This window comes from Colobus angolensis, unplaced genomic scaffold (genome assembly GCF_000951035.1).
Source record: "Colobus angolensis palliatus isolate OR3802 unplaced genomic scaffold, Cang.pa_1.0 Scaffold13, whole genome shotgun sequence".
NCBI classification, from domain to species: domain Eukaryota; kingdom Metazoa; phylum Chordata; class Mammalia; order Primates; family Cercopithecidae; genus Colobus; species Colobus angolensis.
Window position 1 is genome coordinate 19,357,051 of NW_012114252.1, and position 19,997 is coordinate 19,377,047.

The 19,997-nt window shown below is 39.9% G+C and overlaps 1 protein-coding gene across 1 annotated transcript in view; it reads left to right on the forward strand.

The window, feature by feature from the left end:
- Positions 1–19,997, forward strand: part of MYO16 (myosin XVI) — a 653,675-nt gene that overhangs the window by 314,798 nt on the left and 318,880 nt on the right. Inside the window, exon 16 of the mRNA XM_011933947.1 lies at positions 9,889–10,036. Coding sequence (XP_011789337.1) covers positions 9,889–10,036 — 148 coding nt within the window. The remainder of the gene's footprint in view (positions 1–9,888; positions 10,037–19,997) is intronic.

The window sequence follows — 19,997 nt, forward strand, 5'->3', positions numbered from 1 at the left end:
ATTGCATTTTGCAGCAAATCTGTGTCAGAATCAGATTTCTACTAATTAAATGTGACAAATAACATGCAGCAAAAGAGTAAGAAAAGATGCACTGGGCCTGCTGGCTCACACCAGTAATCCCAGCAGTTTGGGAGGCCAAGGCGGGCGGATCACCTGAGGTCAGGAGTTTGAGACCAGCCTGACCAACGTGGGGAAACTCATCTCTACTAAAAATACAAAATTATCCAGGTGTGGTGGTACATGCCTGAAATCCCAGCTACTCAGAAGGCTGAGACAGAAGAATCACTTGAACCCAGGAGGCGGCGGAGGAGGTTGCGGTGAGCAGAGATTGCACTATTGCACTCCAGCCTGGGCAACGAGAGCAAAACTCCATCTCAAAAAAAAAAAAAAAACCAAAGAAAAGATGCTTTTAGATGTTGAAGTTAGAAGGTTAAGTTATGCAAAAGGAAAGCTATTTGTTCATTGATTTGTTTTTTAAACGCATGACTTAGAGTTCTGAAGGTCTGCCTTTTTATGAAGACCTCATCGGAGAACTGTCTTGAGCCTCAAGCTCTGGTTTTCAAGTCTCGGTTTCCTAACACCTGGCCAGGTGTGCTCCTCCGGGGAAAGGGCCGGATTTGCTTCTGTAATACTGAGCACAGGTTCCCCGCTGAGCTCTTAGTGACTGGTGGGCTGTGGCGATGTTCCCTAAGTGGGTAGTAAGTTCTCCAAAAGTAGGAAGCTGAAACATTGAAAGCTCCGTCTTCCAGCCGCTTGCCACTCAAAGGTTTGGCCCAAGGACAAGCACCGCGTCATCACTTGGGAGTTTGTTATAGACGCAGAATCTGAGGCCATACTCCAGACTGGCTGATGGAGACTGCAGTGTAACAAGATTCCCAGGTGGTTCATGGGGCATGAGTGTCTGAGAGCTCTGAGAGCTGAAAGCAGGCGGCTCGCGTTTATGCACAACTAGTGCAAGGAGGAGAAACTCATCTGGGGTGTCACCAGCATGAATTTTTCCTCTCAATTTCATGTTTCCTTTACCAAGAGGGAGAGAAAATAACCGACTTCTGAAGCTGTCATCCATTCCTAACTTTTTTTTTCTTTTTTTTTCCCCTCTTGTTTATTTTCCTGGATAGAGTTTAGAGGGTCCTTTTCTTTAGGAACGTTCATTTAAAAAATAATTATATATACATATTAAAAAGAACTGGAAAACTTTGTTGTAAACACTGATGAACTGAGCCTTCTGTTAATCCACAATCTCAGTGGACACGTGGTCCCTCACATCTTCAGCTAATCAGCCCCACGTACACCTCTCAGGCAGCTTGTCCCGGCAGCTTTGAGACCAGAGGTGATGCATATTCATAATGATGGATGGGCCTGGAGCAGTTCGAGGCCCAGCAAAGTTCTCTGGATCGTTAAGGAACTGTGACCGTAATTTCGATACAATTTCAGCCTTGCGTAGAGTTTATTTTTCTCTTACGGAAGTGGCAGTCGGGGCATTGATGACAGGCGTGCTCCACCTTTCTCCACTTTCCGGATGGCCTTTCTACTCATTCTGTTCCCCTCATTAACATCCTTAATTTATTTCTTATCACCTATGTTTGTTTGTTTCATAGCTTCCTGCTGTGTTCTTTTAAAACTCTGGCCAAATGATTTGGTGATCGTTTTTAATGTTTTTATTTAAGAGTAATAAACTGCTATAAGCAAAGTAACAAAGCCAGTGCTGAGATGGCATTCATAGAAGTCTACTGCCTAGATCGTAAACGCGGTAGGACCCACAGGGCCCTGAAGGGGTGAGACTGGGAACTCAGTTGTTTCCTGTTTTTAAGAAGAGAAATAAAAGGAATATGTTCAGAAAATGTTTATCAGGACAGTGGAAGTTCCAATGTCATGTTTTTGGAGTAAAGTGTTGACAAAACTAAAAATGTTTATAGTGAAAAAGACAGAACTCAAGAGAAAGAGGACAAATTTCTTCAAGTATCGCTTCCCACGTGGAAAGGGTTTTGAGTACAAAGGTGTATTGTGCGTACTACAAAGAGCAGGTCGAAGTTTCCGAGAAGGAACGTCTTTACTCAGTCATCAGAACCTGCCGTGCAACATCCTCCCGTCTGCCACGCAGCCTCTCACGCCTACGCTGGCTGTGCCTAAGCAAGAGGAAGGGGCAGACACCAGCTGGACCAGATAATTTTAAAGATGCTGCCTAGGGCTCAACATTGTTTAAGTCCAAAAATGAAAGCACTCTTTCAGCTGTGGATCTGATGTTCCCATGTCTCCCAGAGTAACTTAGTAGCATGTACTTGTCTCCTGTGCCTGTTAGCATAGACTGAACAGGGTTGATATTAGAATGTGTTAGATGTCAGTGTTCGAAAGCTGCAGTAGCAAAATGAACACCAGTGTGGTGGCTGGAAACAACAGAAATTAATTGTCTCACAGTTCTGGAGGTTAGAAGTCTGGAATTCAGGTGTCTGTAGATGCACGAGCTCTTGGCTTCTCTGGGGGGACCTCCCCTGCCCATTCCTAGCTTTGATGGTTGCTGCTGATCCTTAGTGCTCCGTGGCTTGGAGATGCATTGCTCCAATCTCTGCCTCTTTTGACTCATGGCCTTTTCCCTGTGTCTCTTCTCTTCTCCAAAGGACACTGGTCGCACCATACTCCCGTATGGAGTAGGTCATTGGATTAGGGCGCTGGTCACACTCTACTCCAGTATGACCTTATTGTAACTTGAGTACAGTAGTTTCACCCTAAACTAAGGTTTCGCTTTCTGTGGTTTCAGTTACTCGACTTCAACTGTGGTTCAAAAATATTAAACAGAACATTCTCAAAGTAAACAGTTCATAAGTTTTCAATTGCATATTATTCTGAGTAATGTGATGAAATCTCCTGCCGTCCAACTCCATCCAGCCTGGGAAGTGAATCGCCCCTTTGTTCAGCGTATCCACGATGTCTCCGCTACCCACCTGTTAATCACGTAGAGGCTCTCTCAGTTATCAGATGGTGCCAGTTTCCCAGTGCTTGTGTTCAAGTAACTCTTATTTTACTTAATAATGGCCTCAGAGTACAGGAGTGGTGAGGCTGGAAATTTGCATAGGCCAAAGAGAAACTGAAAAGTGCTTCCTTTTCATGAAAAGGTGAATGTTCTCAACTTAATAAAGAAAACAAATTGTATGCTGAGGTTGCTAAGATCCATGGTAGGAAACAATCTCCTACCCCTGGAATTGTGAACAGCATATTGTTACAACTGTCCTATTGTATTGTTAGTTGCTGTGTTAATTTCTTGCTGTGCCTAATTTATAAATTAAATTTTATCATAGATGTGTAAGTATAGAAAAACATCATGCATACAGAGTTTGGTACTATCCTCAGTTTCGGGGGTCCACTGGGATCTTAGAATGTAGTAACTGAAGATAAGAGGTGACTACTGGATCTCTGTATTGATGCTATTCCCAAAGAAGGTTATATCCCAAGGTATTGGGGATGAAGACCTCAATATGTAGTTTTTGGGTTTTTTTAAGAATAAAATCCATCCTGTAACAAAGAGTAATGGAGATCCATTGTATGAATTTTTGCTTTAAAATGATTTTCAGTTTAAGAATGAAATCATCACTGCTCAAAAAAATGGGCACCCTGAATACTTTAAGAAGCTATCAGTAAATGATGCTTTTGTTATACATCAGTGATACCTTTAAATAATTCAATCTGCTGCCAAGACTCTTTATGAAAGAAAAATAAAAAACACATTAACTTAAACTACTTCACATACATTTGAAAGAGAGCTGAGTCATTCAAGCCAGTCCCCTGTAACAGCATTCTGAATTGTAAATGTTCACTAAAATAGTTAATCAAATTGGAGTGATGCTACTCTATCTCAAACCAGGTCAAATAAGTGTTGATTACAGATTGAGTTTATACTTTATGGTAGACTGTTTTTCTTTAAATTATCAGCATTTATGAAACAGTTTTTACCATTTTATTGGACAGGGAGTATCATCATCCTAATTTGAAGATTGATAGGTGCTGTTTCTTTCATTGTTACTATTAGTTATACTTTTATAATTTAATGTTAAATCTTTCATCAGAGATGTAACCACAAATCATAATATAAAAAATACCAGCCTCAGTTTTATGAAACACTAAGATAAGTAAGATCTTATTTATCCTTACTTATCCTTACTAAATAGATAAGTAAGGACTGTTTCTTGTTTAGGGGAAAATGTAATTTATAAATAGCATTCTAGTCTGGCTTCTAGTCCAGTGTTTTCCCTGATCTGATTATTTATTTTAAAATATGATTATTTAGGTTCGCTGGTGTAAGTGCCACCCTCCTTCAGGATTGAGTGACTTATAAAACATGTTACTATCACTGCACAGACAAGTTTATAAAAAGTTATTGTATAAATAAAAGGAAAACTTTGCCAACAATGACTTAGTTTTAGCCATGCAGCACCTTTTATTTGAGACTTAAGGTAATTTGCTGATATCATTGCCTGAGTCCCTACCAATTTGTATTTTTCATCTGAGCATGCAAACAGGTTTACATTGGGTGACATACAAATCAATTGATGATATTGATGGCATCTTCTTGTATGTTTTCCAAAAAGTTTTGGTCCTGAAAATACGTGTTTACAGGTTATGTGTAACATAGTATGCAATAAAGTATTTTGTAGGGCTATACAGTTTTTGTTCATTATGAAAAAAAGTGGGGGAAATAGTTTCGTCTCCTTCAAGAAAGAAAAGTTCCTGCCCTTGTCCTTCGCATTGGCTTCCAGAAACTTCCAACACCCGCTCTCATCCTGTTGCACCTATCTCCTTGTGGGTACATGACCACTTAGGATCTGTTCCTGGAAAGGGAATGACAGTTCTTTCTCTTCTGCACAAGATCATTCCTTGTCTTTTAAGGGTACAAAACCATAAATTTTCATTCACTTTTGAGTGTGTGCAGTTTTTAATATAGTACACAAAACTGTCTCACCGAACATGCACAGATAAAGTAAAAGAATATACTGTCTTCATTCTTATCAAATAATCACTTTATTGTTTTGGATCTTCCAAAATATGTGATAGTGACATTTTTAGTGAGCTCTTTCTTATTCTAATTTACTCTCAAGTCACCTGTTTCCTGGGAGCAACAAATCAGGTTGTAAAACCATCTTCATGCAAGGTACCTGGGCACATGGAAAAGGGCCTTCTAGATCAAATTGCAGGTTGGCCATTGGGTTGTAAACTCAGGTGAATAGGTGAATGTCACTGATTCTCTTTACCCGGCTATAAAATTAGGGGACCGGACTCCATGGTTTCCTGTATCCTTTTCAGCTGCTTTTTATTTAATTGGAAATAAAACCACTTTTGAAGTTGACTGTTTCTAGTATCATGATGGAGTTATTAATGGTTTAATCAGGCTGCCTCTGCAAAGGAGCCAGTGCTAATAAAGGGGTGCCAAGAACACTGGCCTCAGTGCATCTTCATAAATCTTATTTGGCTGAGGGGGCTTGTGAAAAGAGCATATGATCAGCCATGTCCCAAATCTCACTTAGCAGCTAGATTTTCAAAACAGAGTTATTCTCTTTATCAAGGTAAATCTTAGCTGTTGACCAGATAAGTTCTCAAACAAGAAAATGATCTCCTCTTCTGGAATATTCATGATTGAAGAGAATTCTGTTCACCAAAAACAGGGTGAAGGACTTTTAGAAGAGCTTACTTGTAAAGGACTGGAAGACATTGAGAGTCCATAGGGCCATGCTTTTAACTGCACCCAGAATATGCAGAGGGCCAAATTCATCACCATCGGCAATGCATTCAGCGAGCTCAAAAGGCAGATGTTTGCCTGATTCTAAGCTCTGAGTTCTCTCTATAGTCCTTACGAGCCACAAGGCCTGGGGTTGAGTCCTGGCTCGTTTATTTTGTGCCCGCTGGGCTTAGGCAGCTCACTGGATCTTCCATACCTCCTTTTCTTCTTCTGTCCAAAGGGGTAACTATCACCCCAAACTCCTAGAGTTTCCATGAATATTCAATATGTTAACATTGCTCTTTAAATCACTCACTGTTTTCTTTTTCTTTCACTTTTATTTCAAATCTTAGATTATCCCTTTCCCAGAAGTAAGTGGGAGGAACTCAAAAGGGAGGGAGGTCCAGAGTCCCCCTGAGGAATGTCAAGAATACTTGGATTTTGATGTTTGTGCCCTGAAAATATCCAAGTGTATTTAAGTTGAAATTGAAATTTACTAATGATAGAAAATATCTTCCAGTAAATGTAGCCAGGCTATGTGTTCTATTTAAGAAATTTAAACCTTACTGTTACTGGAAATGAAATGGAAAATATATTAGGGCCTTTGCTTTGTGTTTCTTCCAAATCCTGTTGTTAAATAAAGTAGAGGCATAATAACAGATGAATAATCATCTTTGTTACCATCATCAATTAGTCTTAGAATTACATACTTAGCAGGACATTCTTTTAAAAGTTTCGAAGTGCTTTAGTTGATCTTATGTGAAGAGCAGCATCCTTTATTGCAAACAGCCTGGGCTTAGGAGACAAGACAGTTGGGCTTCAATGTGAAAAGTCCTGCAACAGAATTTTAAATGAGGCAATGTTAGAAGGACACTAGAATAGTGTGTGGTACACAGTAGGTGCTTTAAGTGGTAGCAGCTTCCTCTTGGAGTCAGAGGAATCTTGGAACCTTCACGTCTTTTCTTCTTCATATTACAGATAGGAAAAATGAAGTCCAGAGGGATGCGGGGATTGGCAGCATCAGACTCCAGAGTAGGATCCGTCCATTTGACTCCTGTGGGAAGCACTTTCACTTAGGTTACACCGCCAGAGTGATGACCACCCTAACCATGAATAATGAGATGGAAAGAAATGCATAGGTGTGAAAGGGAAAATATTTGGCTATCCTAATTAATTGATAATATGTTTTTGGTGGTTGCTAATTGAAGGCATGGCTTCTCTTTCTGGGAGCAGGCCCTAAGTGGTCATGTACCCATAACTAGATGGCTGCGACAGGGTGAGATTGGGTGTTGGAAGTTTCTGGAAGTCAATGGGAAGAACAAAGGCAGGAATTTTTCTTTCTTGAAAGAAAGGGAAGTTTATTTCCCCCACTTTTTTTCATAATGAACAAAAGCTGTATAGCCCTATGAAATACTTGATTGCATTTTATGTTACATATAATCTGCAAACATGTATTTTTTCAGCACCAAAACTTTTTGGAATACATATATGAATATGTGGACACTTGTAGAGAATTAAAAGAATGTTTCTAGTCAAAAGTATTTCATACATAAAAGAGCTTTTAAAACATAGAAGTCTTGATAAGTCAAGAACTGTTAATAGAATGTTTCTTTCTATGTATGAACACTTACATGAATGTGTCCTGAAACCTGTTTAACTTAGAAGCCCGTCATACTCCTTCCATTTTACCGTTTCATTTCAGACACAACAAAAAGTCTGCATTCCTCCATTTGAAGGAATATTAGAGTTTCATGGCAATTTGAATTTTGGGCTGTCTCGTGTTTGCTTCCCTCTAAAAGCTCACTCGAGATGTATACATATTTTGAAACCCTGCTGATCAGAATTCTGCTAATCTACAGCAATTTTATTCACTGCTGGAGATGAGCTAACCAGGTTGATTCATAATTACACTGTTTTTGAATTTAGATGAAAGATATCAAAGTGACTCCATGATGTGGAATTTGATTAGTTTTGAATACTGCTTCAAGCAGAGTTTGCATATTGGCTGGGATAGCTGGGGGTTAGCCAACCATTTCTCGAAGAATGGTAGCAAGATGACTGTTTCATTCTCCCTTCTCATCTGGTATTTCATGCCTAAAGGTTAGGAACAAAAGGAAGATAATTTTATTTAAAATGTCTTTAGGTTTTTAAAGAATATCCTCTTGAGTAGTAAATTAATTCAAGATGAATATTATTAATATTAAATAGAAAATGTTTCCAGCGAAGAATTTAAGGAGGAAAAAAAGTGTTTAAAACTTAACTTGAAATTACCACCTAATTGATTCTCATGGAGACCTGTGCACACACATTCGAGCACACGTGTTCATCCACTGAGGTTTATTGCTAATTCGGGACTTGATACCACCCCCATTCTAATTTTACCGTCACCTTGGGGCTTTTCTGTCACCAATGAAAGGGATGTTTTGAAAGACCTTTTCTTTATGCACTCCTGGCGACTTTTCCCAAACTTGTCTCTTTAGACAACTTATCTTACTAAGGGATATTAAATTTGAAATTTAAAAAACTCTGATAATCATTCTGATTAGCTAAATTGACCACTTACTAAATGCATTGGAAGTAATGCATTTAGTATTACTAAATCACTGTAAATAGTGGTTCTAGTTGTTAGAACAGATTTGCTGCATACAATTAAATTGGGAGACACCACATTTTTGCTTTTGGTGGCTGGACTTTAGAATAATGCTTAGCAAATTCGTTACATGAGATTTTTTAAAAGTTCAAATGTATGAGATAATTATAACCATTTGCCTTTCTAAGAACTGCCATTCTTTAACACCCCTCACCCAAATAATGTCGATATTGGATTCTTACTTCAAAGAGGAAAATTGTAATAATTCACATTTGCATTTAAAATTGAAATACAGGTCTGGCGTGGTGGCTCACCCCTGTGATCCCGGCACTTTGGGAGGCTGAGGTGGGCAGATCATTTGAGGTCAGGAGTTCAAGACTATTCTGGCCACTATGGCAAAACTCCATCTCTACTAAAAATACAAAAATTAGCCGGTGTGGTGACACACACCTGTGGTCCCACCTACTCAGGAGGCTGAGGCAGGAGAATCACTTGAACCGGAGAGGCAGAGGTTACAGTGAGCCGCCATCATGCCACTGCACTCCAGACTGGGCAATAGAGTGAGACTATGAATCAAAAAGTAAATAAATAAATAAATAAAAATTAAATGAAATTAAAATACATAATCTGATTATTCATAATGATAAAAATAAACCTATATTAATTTTTTAATGCTCCAGAAACAATGAAATTTGCAGCATGCCAAACATACAGTCATAATTTTAACCGATGCTAGCTTCTGAATTGCCGATCTTCATATGTAAAGCAAAACTGAGGCTGTGATTACCATATTGCATCTTTTTGGCCTTGTTAATCAACTACTATTAAATAAATTTCAACACCTTGTATTTATGAATTGGGTTATATTTTATTTTATTTTGTAATGGTTTGAAAACAGAGGACTAAATAAACATTAGATAGTAGTCCTATTACTGCGTGTGGTCAGAATAAAAGGAGAAGATGACTGCACACTGTTCACACTGGACCTGTGTTACTTTATAGACACCTCATCTACCTCATCCTCAAATACATTCTGTATATTAAACTGTATCTGTGTGAATTCAAATTGCATTTTCCTTTGCTGCAGTGGGTTTCTTTTGGTGTTTCTGGCAGTGAGGGACCATGGTCTATCTCCCTGGGCCTTTATAGCGTGGCCACGTATAATTCTGATTTCGTTGCGGGGAATGCTTGTCAGTGCCTTTAGTGGAGCACTTTTTGAGCAGTGTATGTTAATATCCACCCTACCAACATGGCCGGGACTCTCGAACAGTGAGATATTAATGAGGAAAATTCCAAAGCTTATTTCAAAGCCTTTGTTACAGGCAAGAGCAAATCTTGTTCCAGATTATATTTGTGCACCAAGTTCTTTGTTGTATATGGGACGAGGAAGGATGTCCCCTTAAACCACGTCTTTTCAGCATCATATTGAAAATCCTAGCTAATGCAAAATGACAATAAAATAAAATGTAAATAGATGGGAAAGGGAAAAATCAACAGTCCTTGTATCTGTTGTAATTAATTAATATGTGTTAATTTATGGAAATGAAATGAATACTCTGCCATTTAACAGAATTACTCTTCTTTTCCCAACCAGCCAGAATTTATACATATTTGCTAGAGAAATCCAGACTTGTTTCACAACCTCTTGGCCAGAGCAATTTTCTCATTTTCTACTTGTTGATGGATGGGTTATCTGCTGAAGAAAAATATGGACTTCATCTTAATAATTTATGTGCACACCGGTGAGTAACTAAGTATTTTGTGTCTAAAAGCTATGCCTTCAAATTGTGATTGTAATTTGGTAGTCTTAAATTATCTTCTTTCTTTTCAGAGACAAAACGGTGAGTAAAAGATAACTGTTGGATACTGTTAGGTTGAAACCATCCACATAACAAGGTTCCAACTGTTTGTTGAATGTTTGGGTGAAGTTGTATGTGTGTGAACAGACTTATAATTATATTTTACTAGTTTTCAGATCAGAAAAAAACTTAGGCATATATAAACTCCTGTACTCCTTTTAAGTATTTTGGCTATCACATTAGTTCTGTATTCCTAATGCATGGCCCTGTTTTGAGATAACGGGCAATATTATTTGAGTAAGTATGATTATTCATTGGTGGAGGAAGGTTTATCATGGATTGAGATGCATAGCACACATAACCTGAGGGGCGATTTCCTTTGCTGGAGGCAGAAAACACTTGTGTCAAAATTAGGATGCCTTGGTCATACGAGAACGATGGGAGTGACGGGCCATATCTACAGTGAGTGAAAAATGTTTTCTCAATGTTTGCACTTCTGCTATCTGGCTGGTTTAGTGCGTCTCCGCCACAGGGATTGGTCCAGATTTGCATTAGGATGAGAACAAGAAACAATATGGGGAATGAACCCTGTTCAGAAGAGAAGTTGGTGGGAGAAGAGCGCAAAAGAGAATTGGATTCTGATCCAAACTCAATTCAGTAGCAGGGGATGTGGCAACTAGACTCTGAGGGACATGTGGATTGACTTCAGATACCTGCTGATACCTGATTTATGGCTTATTGGGCGTTTATTATTAGATCTAGAGGAATGGTGTGAGTTTGCACAATTTTAGGAGAACTTTTGTGAGAAAAATAAAGGATGCTATGGGAGAAAACATATACACACACACACTCACACCCCCCCACACACAGAAGGGTTTCTTCACTTACCTGCAAGTACACATATAGACTGCAAAAAAATATATATCTCTAGTTCTCTCTGCTCTGCTGTGCTATTTCTCCATCTGAAGCCATTATATTCTGGTTAGGGAGACATTAATAAACAGGTTGGTAATAGTCGAGGTGATATGATGAAAACTAAATCAGGGTTGGGGACCAGAAGAGCAGGTGGGTGTCCTGCTTTTAGACATGTTAATCAAGAGCCTCCTACCAGGTGGTACCTGTGGTAGAGACACCAGAGAAGGCCATTTACAGATCTGAAGTGGTGTCCAAGGGAGATGGAAGAGTACAAGGGGCCTGAGGAAACATACTCAATGTTTGAGGGACAACATGAAGGCCAGGAGCTGAGATTAGAGTTGTATGGGAAAGAGGGAGGATAATAGAGACAACATGAACAGAACAGCCATGGTCAGAAATTTAGATTTCCTTCAGAGTTGTCTGAAAGTGATTGGGGGTTTTGAGTATGCAAGGGAATTGGTTTTCACTTTGAAGGTGACTTGCGTCTGTGGAGACGTCCCTGTGCTATTCCCAGCTGGAAGCAGAGAGCTAAATTCCTGGTATGGTAGTGGGGAGGTGGTGATGGCACTGATGGTGGTGGTGGTGCAGGCGATGAGAAATGGGGAAACATGGGTGACACTCTGAAGGTAGGAAGGTTGGGATTGATGGATGCACTGAGCGAGGGATATAAGGTAAAGAGATCAAGAATGATTCCTGTGACTGTGGCCTGAGCAACACATGGTGTCATTGTGCCGTTTACATCGTGACAAGGCTCGGAGGGAACCAGGGTGCTGGGGAGGAGAAGAGTGGCCAGGGAACCAATCCTGCTGGTTTTGAGACAGCAAGGTGGAGATGCAGGAGTGTCAGGAGGGCGCTGGAGAGAGGAGGGACTTTGCAGCATGATGGAGCCAGTGTGAGACTGAACACCTAGAACTGCTTGGAGAAATTATAAGACAACCTCTGTCCCGCCGCTGCTGTGAGGGCTGAGTGATGGTGCAGGTGCGCTCAGGGGAAGAGGCTGAATTGGCCTAATTTACTGTCACATTACTAACTACTCTCATTAAATTTCAGTGAAGGCATCCAAGGCTATGGATATGGTTTGTCATGTTGCGTAGGTGGAAAGTAGTTAAGAAGTGTAAAAGGCCTTATCAAAATTGTGTTTTATTTACAAAGAAAGACTATTTTAGGGTTTTCTGTTCCCAAAATGCAATAGAAAGTTAGAAGAAAGTGCTAATATTAAAGTATGGTAACCCAGGCAAAAGTGATAGAAATATAAAAATTCCAAGCTTCCAGGACATTGGAAATATTTTCACTCAAATCCCTTCATATTGTAAAGGAGGAAATCAAAGCCAGAGACACGAAGAAGCTGTCCTCAAGTGAATCCCTTTTATGCAACAGCAGTATGGACAAAACCCATCCCCTGAGATTACCTTGAACATCGCTAATGGAACATGCTGACCCTGGGGGGAAGCAGCTCACTGGATTGTAGGGAGAGTTTTGGGTTTCTCTGCTCCCAATCCTTCTAACGAGCAAAAACTCAAAGCCTCAAGCAGATCCATAGCTTAGAGTGCATCTGTGTCTGTGTGTGTATCTGTGTGTGTGCATGTGTGTGCACGTGGGTATGTGCTTGGCACTGTAGACATATGGCCACTGATGATGAAAAAGGAATAATCTAATCTATAATTTAAATAAACCATTTAACTTCTTGATCTGTGGTTTGGATGAGTCATTTGAAGTGTGTGAGTGTGTGGGAGAAAACAAGGATTTCTGTGTTGAGCTTCAATTCTGACATTCATTTCTCTTTGCAAAAAAGAGTTTGGAGTCACTTAGGCTATTTAGAAAGTCAAACAGTCAGGGGTGACTTTATGAGGAGTTCCAACAGGAAAGAACTTAGGAAGATCATGAATAATTCAATTCTCTTGAACAAAGCAGTTACTTTATTAAAATGTATCATAAATATCTAATGGGTGCAAAACAACATTTTCCATGAAAATATTCACCACCCACCACCCTCCAGATCCATGAAGACATCAGTTGGAGCATTTGTACAATGACAATTTCACAGGAAAACTTCAACGGTAAAGCAAGCTGTTTTTCAAGTTATAATACAGTATGTATCGCAGTATTTTTGTGGTTTATATTATGCAGGTCTTCTCACATTTATAATGTTGGTGAATCTTCTCAGTTTTACAATGTTGGTTAGGTTTGAGGAGTTCATATTTGTTTAATGTTTCAATTTAGGTTGGTATTGAATCTTTGTTTAGTAATTAGGAGTATTAAGTTCCTTAGTTTCGGAAACCGTTTGGCTTGCTCAAAATTAGAAATAGAAACCTGAATTTGCGAGCTTTCTAACCTTTCACAAACTGATAATCCTTCTGAATCCCTTCCTTAAAATTGGTACTCACAGGTAAATGATATTGCTATTCATAAAATGCTTAATACCATATGTTAAAGCAAATGAAATATGGCCAGAGGAGGACTCCATGCTTCTATATTTGAGTCCTTGGGGACGAACTATAACCTAGCTTAATAGGCAGACAAGATTGAAAACCCAACTTAGGCGTATGTGCCTGTAGCAATAGCTAAGTCTTGGCCAATCCCAGAGGCCACACTTCAACCACTGATAGACTGCTGAGTGTTCAGTTGTTCAAATAAAGCGAACACCACCCTGTAACCAATCCAGCTGTTTCTATACCTCCCTGCTGATTTCTTTACGGCACTTCCCTTGTTTTGTCTATAAATTTGTTCTGACCACGAGGTGTCCCTGGAGTCTCTATGAATCTGCTGTGATTCTGGGGGCTGCCTGATTCTACATATATGTAGTATATCTACTATGATTAAGTAGATAATTATATCTACTATTGTTAATAGTATATCTACTCTTGTTAATACATGTATTATATACACTATATTATATGTAGTATATCTACTATTATTAAGGATGGCATTATTATTGTCACATCTACTTGTCTGATTTTTTTCAAAATAATATTGCTATTCCTATTATGTAGAATACACCAGCTTACATGTGATCGATCACATGAACACAGCATCTCTTCGCTGGCTCACTCATTCCACAGTGCAGCTTTTAGTGGAATTTGGATGAAGTACACTAAGTCCTAAAGCAAACACTACAGAAATTATAAGCTGCCTTCTTTCAAATTCATTTTCTCTCTTCTTTGCTCAGAACTCACTAGATATATGAATCAAAATAAAATATACATGCATATGTAACTGTGAGCTAAAGGCATATTCAGTACTTATCATCTTATGTGATTAGACCTCCAGAGAGAAGAAAACATTGCCGTAATTTGTTTTTTTTCCTTTGGAGTCTTGCTCTGTCGCCCAGGCTGGAGTGCGGTGGTGCTACCTCGACTCACTGCAACCTCCGCCTCCCCAGCTCAAGCGATTCTCCTGTCTCAGCCTACTGAATAGCTCGGATTACAGGTACATGCCACAACATCTGGCTAATTTTTGTATTTTTAGTAGAGATAGGGTTTCACCATGTTGGCCAGGCTGGTCTCGAACTCCTGACCTCACGTGATCCACCCGCCTCAGCCTCCCAAAGGGCTGGGATCACAGGCATGAACCACTGTTCCCGGCCTGTCATTCGCTTTTATCATTAAAGCTACAAAAGTGCTCTTTAGTTTTGACTCTGTTTTTAGAAGTAAAAATGTTGAAAGTATCACAGGAAAATTTGTGGAGGTTTATTTCAGCATTAAAATGAATGTAAAACTACTTTCTTGTTTGTAACATAGGAATGATGCCTAGAAACAGCAGACAGGACGTGTGCCTAACTTTAGAATATAAAGTGCTACAGATGTAGCCATCACCTCCTAAGGCTTAGCTGCATGAAAACAGTATTTATAACACTTTGCATAAGCATCTCCCTCCACAGATCACTAAAACAACAAGAAAAAAAGTCTGTAGGTTTCTGTATTTTGAGCTGTGGCAGTAAGACTGCATGGATCTGGAATTCCACAAGATGGCGAGCTCTCCATAAAGTCAGACGAGAAAAACAAAACAAAGCAAAAATCCAAACCAAGAAATTAAAATAAAAATAGAAAAATGAAGAAACACAAACACAAATGCTAGTCACCAAAAGTTTCTTTTTCACTAATGGTTCTTCCTATATTGACTGCTTCTCTGTAACCCCCTCACCTCCAGCTGTTTGTTTTACAAGGACTATTTCAATTTTTCTTACCCTTTGTATATCATACAAACATTACATTTGGGGAGCGAATGTAATTTCTGCTTGGGGGAATTGAGATTTAATGAAAGCCAGAAATAGTCATTCATTGTTTGTCTTCAGCATACTTTCAACAGCTTGGATGGGTTTAGTCCCAGAAAAGCTAGGTTCCTAAATCCAAAAAGTTACTCCAAATCTCCTTTTGTATTGATGAATGGTGGAAATGACTGTGGTGCTGCAGGATAACATTTGTCAGTCAAGGTCAGGTTTTGAGTGCTAAGTTGAAAGCAAGCAGTGTTTGATTCAGAGCCTGTGACCTGTTTCTAACCCGTGTGGCCATGAAAGGAAAAGCTGAGTCACCGCGAGCTTGAACTTGTGATCCTGCTGGGAGCTGTACCTGTCACGGGGAAGTCATGGCAAGCAGCTCCCGTGAAGGTTTGGTTTCTGCTAAGGGCTTATTATGAACAGTGAACCTAATCTGACAGTGTCACATAATGTTTAAAAAGAGGTAAGTGAAAACTTAAGTACTATGTGGAGGTGAGTCTTCATAATTTTGTGATATAATAAGCTATTTACTTAGTAAGTAGCTTGAAGGTGCTCCCAAGACAAAAGTTCAAGAGAGGAGGCGCTTTCATCAGATTCTCGCAGACTCCATTATTAATAACCTAAGTGACAGTCACACTCACAGTCATGATCAGCGCAGTTCATGGGGTACTTCCCACGTGCCAGGCGCTCTCTGAAGTGTTTGTCTCTGTTCACTCACTGAATCTTCATCCACAGCTAAGCAGAGGGTGCAAGGCTGTGTCTGTATTGTATAGTGAGATGTCACCCAACAGCCAAGATCTGAATCCAGGCCCTGCTGACTTTATCCCTAAATTGTCTCCACAGCAATGCTGCCCACAAGATGGCAATCACTGTCTTTATTGCCTTGTGTCACTGAGACTATAAAAACAAACTACGCTAGGTCTTTATTTTAATCTAGAAGATCACAAACGTTTTAGAACTAACAGAACTTTTGTTACCCTGGGTGGACAGTGCAGCCATTCTATGGGTGGTTAGACTACCTATGTAAGTTAGCAAGGACATTTCACTATGAAATGAGAACGAGAGGAATTGGGTCAGTGGCTTCCATCCTACCTTCTGTTCTTTATGTTATATAAAATAAATCAGAAGCCAGATATATCACCTGTTCAAGGATGTTTAGCTGGAATATTTGGTAAGTGACAGGAGTAGATTTCAAACTAAGGTATGCTTGGTTTCAAGTTTCTGTTCATCAGAACTTTTTGATTGGTAGTGTTAGATTCCCAGCTCTAACACATTTAAAGAAAAAAGAAAAAGAAAAAGGGGGAGTGTTGAAATGATGGCATAGCTGAAGCGAGCAGAGGTTATGTTTACCACAGGGACGCAAGATGCAGGAACTCAAAGGTGGCTCCTCTCTCTCTGCCACACTCATGCACATGGCACATGCACGCATGCGTGCACAGACACAAACATCAGTTTTACTTTGTATGTGTTTTCTAACAGAAGAGAATGTGACTACGTGCTGCTCCAGGCTCCCCTAACTTAGGAGCAACTTGTCTCTCTGTCAAGAGGCCATCTTGGTGGCTCAGCCCAGGTCTTAGGCCCATCCTGGGCTCCTAAGTTAAGGACAGAAGGAAGAAGTACATTTGGCTGCTGCGTAGGGATGGGAGCTATTTAACAGAAGGAAGGGGAAGGGAGAGCTGAACATTAATCAACAAGGAGCAACATGAGGCCCTGTGTTTTCCCCTGCATGGCCCAGCAGGTGAAGGTCAGAGTGCGATTGTCAGTAAGTCTGGGTACCAGTCATTCAGCACTCTGCACTGGTCACTCTGGCCAAACTTATCACCTTGGTTTCCAGCTACTCATACAGGACCATCTATTGCATGGAGGTCTGTTGCATGAAGCCTATAGATGAATATTGCAATGCATTTCCACATGACTTTTATTTGTACAGATTTTTTCAAAAAATATTGTATGAAGTTAAGACAGCAGTGTGATTGGCCTAATCCACAATGTCATTAAATAGCTAGCGTAAGAGAATTTTGGCCAGAGGCCCTATGTTTGTTGTCTGAATATACCTCAAAAATTCAGACTTCTACATTACTTTTAAATGGTTAAATGTATTATATGATGACACATTGTTTTGGCTGCTGTTGTTGGTTTTGTTGTCTCCCTTGTGATACTTCTGAAGCTAATAACAGCTGTCATTGAGCACTTCTCGTAGATTTCCTCTTTGTCTGCTCATGATAACTGTGGAAGATTATCATTGATTTCCCCATGTTGCAGATGAAGTGACTGAGAGCTATGGTTGCTTGGTTAACTAACCAGCATGGGGCAGAGCTGATGTTTGAACTTCAATCTGTTCGATTCTCAATTATTTGTATGAATAGTTTTCAAATGATTCCATATAGTAAAGGAATTTGCATCACAGATAAATTTAACTGCCTCTACTTCAGCAAGAGAACTATTTGCTAAAATCAGCATCTTAACCCTTCTCCTTTCTTTTTCATATTTTTGACGATAGTAGCATCATTATGATTTTTATTATGAAAATAGATCATCATTAAGCCAATTATAAATATATCAAATATACCTTCATTAAGAGGGTGTGTTCACATAATAAACACATAAATACATAAATAAACATGCACACACAACTGCACATGCATATAAAATTCAGCAAGAAACTACCTTCACTAAAATTTTGAGTGTCAGACACCATACTCAGTAATTAATTCTCACTTAATTCTTCTAATAACTCTATGAGACTGTTACTAATATTGTCCCTGTTTGATGAATGAGGACACTGAGTCCTAGAGGTTAAGTAGCAGCCTGCTCAAGGTCAGGCAAAGCAGGAGGCCGGAGATGGTGCCCAGTGGCCCATCTCCCGGCAGAGAGGGAGGGCCTGTCTCCAGCAGTCCTGGCCACTGGCTGCTAATGCTGTTTGTCCCTGAGGAGGTGACGGCCAGCTGTGTTGTTTAGAAACTTACACTTGGCTGGGTGCTATGGCTCATGCCTGTAATCGCAGCACTTTGGGAGGCTGAGGCAGGCAGATCACCAGAGGTCCAGAGTTCGAGACCAACCTGGCCAACATGATGAAACCCCATCTCTACTAAAAATACAAAAATTAGCCGGACGTGGAGGCGGGCGCCTGTAGTCTCAGCTGCTCAGGAGGCTGAGGCAAGAGAATTGCGGGAACCTGCAGTGAGCCAAGATCATACCACTGCACTCCAGCCTGGGCAACAAGAGTGAGACTCGGTCTTGGGGAAAAAAAAAAAAAAAAATTACACTCAAACTTATACTCTCTGTTTTGACATGAAGACCTAAGAGCAATGTCCAGATAGTCACGATTTGGGGAAGACAGCCGGAAATTGACTTTTCCTCCGGATACTCAGGCTCTTTTCAAAGTTTTGCTTCTGGCGCTTGTACTTCCTATTTGATCGAGGCTGTTTTCCCAGTCATGTGTGTAAAAAGAGGTGCCGCGAGCATTGTGGCTATCATGTCGTTTTCTCTCGAGGCAGGGCAGGTGCTGGCGTGTTGCCATGCAGTCCCATGGTCCTGGCTTGGCCCTTCCTACCCCACCTTCCCTCGCTGCACAGCATCTTACCTTTGTGCCTCTTCAATCTTACCCTTTAATCTCAGGTCAGATTCACATATTTTAAGTTTCAATTTAACTATAAAACCTCCTAACTCAAAAATCTTTAATAAATATTGCTTTTCTGTCACATCCAATAAAGTCTCCCCGATGATGCCAGGCGACAGAGATGCCTGGGCCATAGGGAATTTGGCATAAGCAATTGTAGTTAACTGGTTCTTTGACATCTTCTCCATTCCTTGTCTCAGCACTTCCTTTAGGGATGGAGTTGATCATCAGTGAGGTGACACCAGTTCTTTGCTGAGTAAAGATGTTTGCTTGGTGCTAGATGTGCAAGCAGTGTATTTACTTTCAGGGTATAAAAGAGAAAGTCCCTGTTTTGTCGGGAGAGAGTCAAACACTCCAGCCTCACTTCTGCAGTCAGGCAATTAAATGTCATAAGATGTTCTCAGGGTTGTTATGAGCAAATAAAATTATGAATTTAAAGCATGTTAGTCTATGTCCTTGATTGCTTACTTATAATTTAAAATTCCCAAAAGTTCTGAAAACCAGACATTCGCATATGACTCATGTGCTCATAAAAACATGACCCAACCTGAACTTATTTCGCAGCAAAACCTAAACTTGATTGATGTAACTGTATTTATAATTCTTACATATTTCTCTGTGAGTATTCATATGGGGTTCCCCCCAAATTAAAATATTTGACTGGGGACACTGCTTCAAACCTACCAGGGATATAAACACTACATTCACTTTTTAAAATCTGGATTTCAGAGCATGTTTGTCTTCATAAGTTTAGAATAAGGGGCTGTAAGCTGTGTAATCTAGCTTGTTGAGGACTGAAAACTTGGAAGTCATTATGTTTCTCACCAAGTTAAGGACTTACCTTATTTTGAAGGACCACAGGCAAATGTTTGCTTAAAATGATCAATAAACCTGCTTCTGTGTCTAGACAAGGAGGCTGTGAATTTGCTTCCAAAATAGACCTCTGCCTTTAGCTCCACTCCTTTTTTCTCAGTCTCTTTCTCTTTCTTTCCTTCTTCCCCTCCCCTCCCCTTCCTTCCCTCCCTCCCTCCCTCCTTTCCTTTCCTTTCCTTCCCTCCCTCCCTCACTCCCTTCCTTTCCTTTCCTTTCCTTTCCTTTCCTTTCCTTTCCTTTCCTTTCCTTTCCTTTCCTTTCCTTTCCTTTCCTTTCCTTTCCTT